This window comes from Monoraphidium neglectum, assembly GCF_000611645.1.
Source record: "Monoraphidium neglectum strain SAG 48.87 unplaced genomic scaffold scaffold00344, whole genome shotgun sequence".
NCBI classification, from domain to species: domain Eukaryota; kingdom Viridiplantae; phylum Chlorophyta; class Chlorophyceae; order Sphaeropleales; family Selenastraceae; genus Monoraphidium; species Monoraphidium neglectum.
In genome coordinates this window covers 1-10,352 of record NW_014013284.1, presented here as the reverse complement: position 1 = coordinate 10,352, position 10,352 = coordinate 1, and the positions used below count along the sequence as shown (strand labels likewise).

General features: G+C 63.8%; 2 protein-coding genes across 2 annotated transcripts; one reads left to right on the top strand and one right to left on the bottom strand.

Moving 5' to 3' along the window:
- Positions 1-6,231: 6,231 nt before the first annotated feature.
- On the top strand, positions 6,232-7,470 carry MNEG_2894 (hypothetical protein; the record flags this gene model as incomplete). Its single annotated transcript, XM_014048625.1, has 1 exon — positions 6,232-7,470. One exon carries the CDS (start codon positions 6,232-6,234, stop codon positions 7,468-7,470), a length of 1,239 nt encoding a protein of 412 aa, XP_013904079.1.
- An 887-nt stretch (positions 7,471-8,357) lies between these two features.
- On the bottom strand, positions 8,358-9,981 carry MNEG_2893 (hypothetical protein; the record flags this gene model as incomplete). The annotated part of the gene is made up of 3 exons (XM_014048624.1): positions 8,358-8,715; positions 9,003-9,197; positions 9,755-9,981. 3 exons carry the CDS (start codon positions 9,979-9,981, stop codon positions 8,358-8,360), a joined length of 780 nt encoding a protein of 259 aa, XP_013904078.1.
- Positions 9,982-10,352: the final 371 nt, after the last annotated feature.

Here is a 10,352-nt window from a genome sequence, read left to right as displayed (position 1 = left end):
CGCCCCCTCGGGGCTGGCACAACAACATCGCCTGCTGCCATTCATGCTGCGTCCCTGCCACTGTCGTCTCTCTGCCGGCGTGTTTAGATTTGGCAGCTTGACGCGGCGCTCGCAGCTCTGCATGCTGAGCGGGCTCTTCCAATGATGGTTTTTTTGCTTTGTCATTTCACCTCATCATGCCCACCTCCACCATCAGCTCTCCCTCCCCAGCCTTTCCAAGGTGTTGTTACTTGGCACTCTGCAAGGTGAAGGCACCTTTACGCTTACACGTGCAGGACTGTGCTCTCAAGCCCTAGTCTCTGAGGCAGAGCGCTGGGGCTGACCGAGCAGGGCCGTTTCAATGGAGCCTGCAACCACTTATCACATTCAGTTTGGTGCGCATCATAGCCACGGTGTTGGTGTTGCGTTGATGGCTGTCTGCATTGTTGGCTTCTGTTGGTGTGGTAAGCCACAAGTCCAGGGCACTTTTGGGTCTGGCTTGGTTGCAGCCCAACTTGCCCAAGGGCACTGCCTTGAAGCTGCTCCATGCTCTTTCATCCAAACATGTGTGGTTACGGAGAGCCATGCCCCCGTCATTATGAAACGTATCTTGCTTGGCACCAGTCAGCAGCATAGTAATGATGAGTGGCGGAAAATGGTGTCGGGGTCGAAGTTGGTTCGCATTGTGGCGGAAGGGCGATGGCACGTGCCCAGTCCAGCTGCTTGCTGCGCCACTTGATTTGGGGCAGCTGAAGGCACAGTGCAAGAACCACTGAGTGTCTGACTATGATTAGAACTCCAATTCGACGCTCGTGAGCAAAAACACGGGCACAGGGGCCCACATGTGCACTCAAGAGAGCAGCAATGCAGCTGCTGACGCGGGAAGGCCAGCCTCAGGCAAGCTCCGCTCACGCGCCCTTGCTCAGAATGTCTGCCGACACCAGCGGCGCTACCAGCGGTTGAGCCGCCGCAGCCGTCCACGGCCGCAGCGGCCTGCGCCGCCCCGCGGCTCTTCAGCTCGCCCGCCGACGCACACAGCCGCTGCCGGCTGCCCGCGCCCGCCTAGCACCTACCCTACCTGCTGTCCCCTTTCCCCAAACACGTTGACGCGAGATGATAGCCCATTGAGCGCCTCGTCCGCAGCCGCGTCCGCCGCCGCCGCTGCTGCTGCTGCTGCTGCCGCCGCTGCTGCTGCTGCTGCTGCTGCTGCTGCTGGTGCTGCTGCTGCTGCTGAGCACGGCGCAGGCAGCACTGCGCGTCACCTGCTTTCATCGCGCTGCTGACATTGAGGCCCATTTGTCAAGGGCACATGTTTAGATAGATCATGTGGCATCCACCATCACCAGCACCTGGTTTGTCGCAAGCACCTGCCAGCCAGCATGCTGACGCACCACGCACAGGAGCGGATGGCCAACACTGCGGCGACCAAATGTTGGTATTGTGATGCTCCGTCCTCATTAATGCGGGGTGTATCATGCTATATTTTATTTCTGCGAGCTTTCGACGCACCGGCATCACAATCCTGCCGTAGACCCACACGATCGATCTCGGCATCTGATCTCACGCTGACACCGAGGCAGTACTTTTTGCGGTCCACAAGAGCTGGAACATATAACATAGGCAGCTATGCGCATCAAACGCAGCTTAGATCCAGCACAGGTACAGCAGCAGCGTGCCGATTGTAGCGGCGCATCGGATGAGGCGCAGGTCAGCAAGCGGGTGCAGCTCGAGGCTCAGCCCAGTCTGTGCGACAGCGACGCAGCCACCCAGGAGCAGGCCACCTTTCAGCGCCCCCTGCAGCGCTGTTCAGAAGCCGCCGCCACCCCGGCCCCGTTGCCGCTAGTGGCAGGCCCGCGGCGTGAGGCGGCACAGGCGGCCGGCGCCCGGGTCAGCCGCTGCGCCGCGGCCGAGGCACGGCCCGGCACGCCCAGCGGGCGTGAGGAAGACGGCGGCAGCAAAGGGACCAGCCACGACACGCCCGGCCCTGCGCGCAAGGCCGGTGGTGAACGCCCAATCAGCGAGGAGTTGGTTATGGATATGCACACGTTTGTGGCGTGGTGGCCGCACTAGCTCGCCAGGGCAGTGTGCTGTAGCTGTCGTGCACGCGGCGCAGCACTTGCCGTTGATGCGATGCCCGCGCCGTGACCTGCACCCTGCGCACCTCGCACCGTTTGCAGGCCGTCCACGTGCAGATGCCACTGCAGACAGCGAAACGCAAGAGAAAATGGCCGCAAAGGTGGGTGCCGCACGTGCTGCGGACTGGTGCACCGTGCGCCCTCATTGAGCACGGGGCTGCACGTGACAGACCATCAGAGCGTCCGAGACAGCTCAAGAACTCCAGCCATGCCTACGCGTTGCAGCTGGGTGCACCATTGGTGGGGCTGCGCGCCAGGAATTCATGAGCTCTGCAGCGGGGCCAGTTGCGCCGACCCCCTACCCTCACCCACTCTCCTGTTTTCGATTTGTGGTGCTCTGAGCAGATGGTCGAGCTCAAGACAGCCGTCCTCGCGAAGCTCCAGGACCCTACGCAGCACCCCCATGTGGAGACCATGCTGCAACACTGCCGCGTGGCTATTCACCAGACCCGACAGGGCCGCAGGCTGCGATTCGGCTTCACACACGTCCGCAATCGTGTTCCTCAAGAGCAGTTGTTTAGTGGGATCGAGACGGCGGCCACCGTCATCGCTGCCGCTGTCGAGCAGTGCGTCGAGGACGCTACAGAGGCGCACACGCAGGCGCGCGCCGCGGCGGAGCGCTCGCCTCTCGCTCGCCTGCACCTGCTCCGCGCATTGACCAACGCGCTGTGTGCCGGATTGCCTCGCAAGGGCCCGAAGGTCACAGACCCCGGTGATTGCGTGTCGCTCCATCGACCCATCTGCCGTGTGACCTCAACCGCCCTAAGGGGGATGACTGTTGGCCCAAACCCACCAGCGGCCCGGCTGCTCGCCCCCAGCAGGCGCCTGCCGCCACCGTGGCCGACGGCGCGGAGACCGAAGCAGCAGCGGCAGCGGTTGCCGCCGTCCCTGGCGCCGCTGCCTCGGGCGGCGGAGCCACAACCGCCACCGTGGGCCCACGCGCCTCGGCTGCCGCCGCCCTGGCCGCCCTCGGCCTGCCCGACATTGCAGCTCCCGATGTCCTGGGCGGCGCCGCCGGCGCTGCGGCGGGTGCAGCGGTCGCGGCGGCGCAGGTGGCTGGGGAGGTGGAGAGGGCCGCAGATGCGCTAGGCCTTCCGGCCGGCGAACTGTTTGCCGTGTTGGCCGCGGTCGAGGCGGCGACGGCGGCGCCTGCAAGCTGCCTGCGCTTCCTGGCCTTTGACTACAGGCGGCTGCGGCGCGCGTGCGGGGCGGGGGACGCGGCCCTGGTGAGGGCCTGGATGGAGGGCGTGGCTGCGCGTCTCGGCCCAGACGGGTGCGGCGGCAGCGGGTGATGCCCAAGGGGGGGCACGACAGCATTGCCTGCCGCCTCGCTTTTCGTGTCCCCGCCAATGTTGCGAGTCGGGCAGCACATATGGCTAGGCAGCTCAACGGGCGCGGCGCTCGCTCCTGTGCATGTTTAACCGCCTGTGTCAATCCGTGCCGCTTTTGCCCTGTCTGGTTTGATCTTGTTGTATGTTTTTGAAAAATTTTTCCATCCAGCCTGTACAGGATGTTGTGGTTTGACTCATTGACAGTCAGTAAGGGTCATCATGCATGCGTCAAGGCACAGATAGCTTGTTTCTGAGGCGCTGGGTTGGCCGAGCGGGGCCGTTTCAAGGCGGTCCGCATAGACTTGTTACGTGACTCTGGTGAGCATCACAGCCGCATTTGTTGTGGTGCGTTGCTGGTTGCTTGCGTCGTTGGCTTCGGTATCCCACAAGTTCAGGGCAGTTTTGGGTCTGTGTCGGCTGCATCTTGATCCGCCTTAGGGCACTGCCTTGAAGCTGCTCCAAGCTGTCACATCCAGACACGTGTGGTTCCAGAGAGCCTTGCCTCTGCCATTACGGAATGCATCTTTCTTGGCACCAGCCAGCACAGTCATGGTGAGTTGCAAAAGGTAGGGTTGGGGCGGGAATTGGTTCCCTTGGAGGCAGAAGGGGTTTGGCATGTGTCCAGGGCAGCTGCGTACTGCACCCTTTATTTGGGAGAGCCCAAGGCACAATGCCGAACGACACTGAGTGTCTGACCTGTGTGGTGATAGCACCACTTGCACAAAGGGTGAGCAACAACGCGCGGACACTGTCAAGAGGGCAGCAATGCAGCCGCAGGTGTGGCTGGGAAGGAGCGCCTGCGGCATACTCTCCTCAAGCATTCTTGCTCGAGACGTGTGACCACTCCGGCGGCACCACAACCCCTCAAGCCGTACCCACCATCCACCGCCACAGCCGCCTGCGCCGCCCCGCGGCTCTTCAGCCCGCCCGCCGACGCACACAGCCACTGCTGGCCGCCCGCGCCCGCCTAGCACCTACCTTACCTGCTGTCCCTTACCCCAAACACGTTGACGCGGGATGATAGCCCATTGAGAGCAGCGCCGCTTCCGCCGCCGCCGCCGCCGCTGCTGCTGCTGCCGAGCACGGCGCAGGCAGCACTGCGCGTCACCTGCTTTCATCGCGCTGCTGACATTGAGGCCCATTTGTCAAGGGCACATGTTTAGATAGATCATATGACATCCACCATCACCAGCACCTGGTTTGTCGCAAGCACCTACCAGCCAGCATGCTGATGCACCACGCACAATTGCGGACTGCCAACCATTCGTTGACCTGATTTTGGGATTGTGATGCTCCTTCCCTCGCAAATGCAGGGTGTATCACAAAATCGTATTTTTCTGCGAACTTTCGACGCACTGGCGTGACAATCTTGCCGCAGACCCACACACGATCGATCTCAGCGTCTGATCTCACGCTGGGGCCGAGGCAGCACTTTTTGCGGTCTTCACGAGCGGCATTATACAAAAGACACAGCTATGCGCATAAAACGCAGCTTAGATCCAGCACAGATACAGCAGCAGCGCGCCAACTGTAGCGGCGCATTGGATGAGGCGCAGGTCAGCAAGATGGTGCGGCTCGGGGCTCAGCCCAGTCTGAGCGACACCGATGCACCCACCCAGGAGCAGGCCACCGCTGCGCTCCCTCTGCAGCACTGTTTGAACAGCGGCGCCACCCCGGCCCCACAGCCGCTAGCCGCGCGCCCGCGGCGTGCAGCAGCACAGGCGGCCGGCGCCCGCATCAGCCGGTGCGCTGCGGCCGAGGCGCGGCACGGCACGCCCAGCGGGCGTGAGGAGGACAGCAGCGCGGGGACCAGCCACGGCAGGAACAGCAGCGGTGCTGACAGCGACGGCAGCAGCGGCTCTGACCCTGATGCCAGCGGGTATGGCGGGGAGGAGGACGAAGGGGAGGACGAGGGCGGCGGCACGCCGGAGCCGCGGCAGCAGAGGCGTGCTGCTCCAGCAGCAGCAGCATCCCCGCAGGACGGCGGCAGCAGTGCTGGACGGGAGGGGGCCCTTTGGCAAACGGTGAGGGGGCCCTTCAACTGATGTTTCACTGGCGGGCCACTCGCAGCAACCTCTGTGCTCATGCAGCTCAATGCAGTCCCGAAACTCTGCTTGCTCACATGCCCCATCTTCTTATGCTTGAATGTACCTCTTCTCATGTATTGCAGTTCCAGAAACTTGTGATGAGGCCGCCATGTGGGCACAGCAGAGGCCTTACGGCTCATGTGAGTGTCCCCAAGGGACTGCTGGCCGCCTGGTTCCCCGGCGCGCCGCTGCCCCTCGACGTCAGCCTGCAGCTGGAGGTGGACGGCCACCCCTGGGGGGACAGGTTCGACAGCCGCATCACCAAGTCGTTCTTCATGGGCCGAGGATGTCATCGCTTCCCAGAGCTCGACGGCTGCCACGTCACCGCGTTTCGGCGCGCCCTCGGCCCGGCCGCGCTGGACCTGGTAGTGTCTAGCTTGCCAGGACCCGGCGACTCCGGGGAAATTGCGCGCCTGGGTGTGTGTCGCCAGCTGGAGCCGCAAGACCTTGAGCCAAACGCCTGGCCAGTGGTAAGGGCCTCAGTGACTTGTGTTTGCGGTCAATAGGCGCGTGTGTGTGATTCTGGATGGCCGTTGCCTCGCCGACCCACGACATCCTGTTGTCCCGCTTGCACATCTGCAGCACAATGCCAGCTTTAATGAGCTTGTATGCATCTGCTGAATTGCCCCGCGCCAGCTCGCCCGCGTCAGTCCCAGCCCTGTGAAGAAGATTCAGCGACGGCTCGCGCCTCCCCCAGCGATGGTGGCGGCTTGGTGGCCGGACGCCTCCTTCCCTCTGGCTGTCAGTGTGCAGGCGGTGGTGGACGGCCAGCCACGCGGCGTGGCGCTGCAGGGGCGGATCGCCCGTTTTTTGAAAGGCAATGGGCATTCCTTCAGATTTGGACTTCACACCTTTGGGGGATCACTGCCACTGGCCGCCAGCGCCGTCATCACCCGCTTCCGGCTGGTGGGGCCTACCGCCATCGAGGTGCACACCAGCGCACCCGCTGCCGCGGGTGTTGCGGTGGCTGAAGGCAAGCGTGGCGGCAGCCACGGCATGGCGGTCCAGCAGCAGCAGCAGCAGCAGCAGCAGCAGCAGCAGCAGCAGCAGCAGCAGCAGCAGCAGCAGCAGCAGCAGCAGCAGCAGCAGCAGCAGCAGCAGCAGCAGCAGCAGCAGCAGCAGCAGCAGCAGCAGCAGCAGGATCAGGAGGAGGAGGAGGAGGTGAAGGAGCCGAAGCCGCAGCAGCAACAGCAAGAGCAGGAGCAGCAGCAGCATCAAGGGCAGCAGCGGGAAAAGCAGCAGCAGGACCATCAGCAGCCGCTCGTCAGAGAAGAGGAAGCCCAGGGCGGTCAGCTGTCCCCACAGGATGCCCGTGGCATCGCCACAGACCAGCAGAGCGGCCGGCGCAAGCGACCGCGCACGAGCATGAGCGCAGCAGGCGCTGCTGACAGAAGCGTGAAGAGGCTTGCCGCGGCCGGCCCGTCCACGCGGGTCCCTGGGCCCATCCAGATGCAGCTGCCTGCGACAGCAGGCACCCCGCCTCGTCCTGAGCGGGCGCCCGCCGCCACCGCGGCCGGCGACGCAAAAACCGAAGCAGCTGCGGCGGCGGCCGCCGCCGCCTCGGGCGGCGGAGCCACAACTGCCACTGTGGGCCCAGGCACCTCAGCTGCCGCCGCCCTGGCAGCTCTCGGCCTGCCCGACATTGCAGCGCCCGACATCACAGGCAGCAAAGCCGCCGCTGCTGCGGGGGCGGCCCTTGCAGCGGCACAGGTGGCCCAGGAAGTTGAGAGGGCCGCCGACGCACTGCGCCTGCCGACCGGGCGGCTGTGCGCTGTATTGACCGCGGTCAAGGCGGCAACGGCGGCGCCCGCAGACTGCCTGCTCTTTTTGGCCTTCGACTACAGGCAGCTGCGGCGCGCGTGTGGGGCGGGGGACGCGGGCCTCGTTAAGACCTGGATGGACGGCGTGGCTGCACGTCGCGGCCCAGGCGGGTGTTGACCGTCGCGGATGTTGCCCGCGTGGAGGGGCGAAAGCAGCACCTGCTGCAACGCGTGCCATGTGCAGCTTGGCGGGCACGGTACTTGCATGCACGCTGCATGCTTGGCGGGCACTTTGTTTCATCCGACGCGGTTGTTATGCTCCAGTGTAGTATTGTATGATGGCCAAATTCAGCATAAGCTGTTCCATCACAGCGGTTATATGGCGTTGTGAGTCGCCAGTCAGCAAGGGTCCTCACCTGCGCTAAACCACAAGAGGATGTGCTTCCAGTGCCTAGTCTTGCAGGCAAGGTGCTGCGGCGAGGGAGCAGTGCAGCTTCAAAGCGGCTTGCGCCAGCAATTTGCCACGTTTACTTCAGGGCTCACCATAGTCGGCCACATCGTTGGTGGTGCGTTGTTGGTGTTGGCTTCTGATGGTGTGGTGCCCGACTAGTCCGGGGCTCGCGTCCTGACGAATGTGGCTTAGCTGCACCCTTTTTTGCCCCGGGGCACTGCCATAAAATGCCCCCACTTTCTGACATCCAAGAGTGCACCTGTGCAGTTACAGAGAGCCGTGCCTCCGCTGTAAAGGAATGCATCTTGCTTGGCACCGGCCAGCATAGTCATAATGAGTGGCAAAAAATGGGACTGGGCCCGAAATTGGTTTCGTTAGTGGCGGAAGGGGGGTTGGCACGTGTCCAGGGCAGCTGCGTACTGCACCCTTTATTTGGGGGAGCTCAAGGCACAATGCCAAATAACACTGTGTGTCTGACCTGTAATAGAATACTACCGATTGCACGAAGTTGAGCAAAAACACGAGGACACAGGGGCCCACAACACGTACACTCTCAAAAGAGCAGCAATGCAGCCGCAGATGCGGCCGGGAAAGGTGCGCCTTCAGCAATCCGGTCAAGCGTCCTTGCTCGAGACGTCTAGCGACACTGGCGGCACCACCACTCTCAACCCGCTGCCGCCGTCCACCGCCCCGGCCGCCTGCGCCGCCCCGCGGCTCTTCAGCTCCCCGGCCGACGCCCACAGCCCATTGAGTGCACTGCTGCTGCTGCTGTTGTTGCCGCTGCTGCTCGCCGCCAAGCCAACCGCCGGCGCGCTGCCCGGCTCCGCACCGCCGCCGCCGCCGAGGCCCGATTCGGAGGCTCCGAGGTTGGCCAGCCCTAGGCGGTTGCTGCTTGCCCCCATGACGCGCTGGTCAATCTGCTCCATCTCCTCCTGCAGCCGCCGGATCTCCGACAGGATCTCGCCCTTGCTCCTGCAGGGTCCAGGGTTTAGCACGCAGAGCAAAACCCCGGTTGCGCAAAAGCTGTTGCATGGGCCAAGCAAGCGGAACAAAAACCTGGCTGCACCACACTGCTGTTGCACGGCAAAGAACGGGCAGGGCCTGCGGGGGACCCAAGAGCTGCAGAACCAGCCGAGCCAGAGGAAAGCCCACGCAGTCTTCATGGCTGCCGAGAACGTCATGAGCACAATAATCGCCAACAACCCAGCGTAGTAATTTGTTTCTATACGCTAATCCAGGACCCGGACACCACCACCCACCTGTGAGTGACGACAACGTCGACCAGCGGCTGCCGCTCCTCGTCGTCGCTGCTGCCGCGCGCCTTGCCGCGCGCCGCCGCGCCGCCCGCCGCGCCCGCCGTCGTCGGCAGGACGCCGCCGCCGCCGCCCGAGTGCTGCTTGGCAACGCGCTGCTTTATTTCTCTCAGCTTCAGGTGGTTGTACCAAACCACACCCCTGAGGAAAGGTGGGTCACATATGGGTATGCAATGTTATACGGGGTCAGTAGTGTTGCAAGGCGTGGGAAAGGGCACACTCATGCAGCCGTCAGCCGCCGTCGCAAGCCCCTGCAGTGCCGCCCCCGGCCCCCAACCCCCAAACTCCGCACCCCGCGACGCCAGAGTTGGGCAGGCTCTGCCGCCAAATGAAGGCCGCGGTCCAAGGTCTGTCCGAGGCCTACCCTTGGCCAGACACCCCAGAAGGCCCTGTACTCCTCGACATAATCATGCACCCCACAACTTGAACTCCCTGGCTCCCAGAACCCCTGGGTGCCCGAGAGGCCAACGGAGAGGCCGCAAGCACCCAACAGAGCCCATCAAAGGCTCCCGAGAAGCGCGTCCCACCCGAAAAACGCCAGCCGCCCATCAACAACCCATTTTCCCTGTCCGCCCCGCCCCCTCACAAAGCAGCTCAGCACCCCCCGCCAAAAACCCTAAACAATGTCCACATGCAGCTCCCCTATGACCCTACGCAACAGCCTGACAAGCAGCTCCCTCAGCCGCGCGAACGCTCACGAGCAGCAGAAGACGTAACCGACGAGGTTGAGCGTGGTGACCGGCGCGTGGAACAGCGCCCAGCTGAAGAAGATGAGCGCCCAGTCCTTGATGACGCCCGCGATGTTCATGGTGAGCGCGCTCGTCTTGCCGATCAGCAGGAAGACAGCCAGGTTCAGGGCGAAGGCCGCGACGGCATTTGAGAGCAGGACGGCGGCGTTGAAGCGGAGGGCGGGGGCGGCGCGCATGTGGGGGACCTCGACGAAGACTGCGAGCGGGGCGGAGCGGGCCGGAGGGGTGGGGCGCGTGTTCAGGCGCTTGCAATAGGTGGGGCGCGAGGGCAAATGCCGTTTGCCAGATTGCTTATAGTTTCAAAGCTATGTGTGGAAAAAGGCGTGCTGACGGGTGCAGCCCCTGCCTGCAGCAAGGCCACAGACAGGTTGACCTAGCCCCGGGCCCTTTGACGGCTGCACAGCAGACAGTACACGGGCGCCTGGGCCGCGGCTGCTGCCCTCAATAAAACGCTGCACCGGCCCCCCTTGCCGCAACGGTGCGGCGCCAGGGACCTCGCAACTGACGCCCTACCCCGCCGGTCGCGCCCGCCCCGGCGGCACGGCGG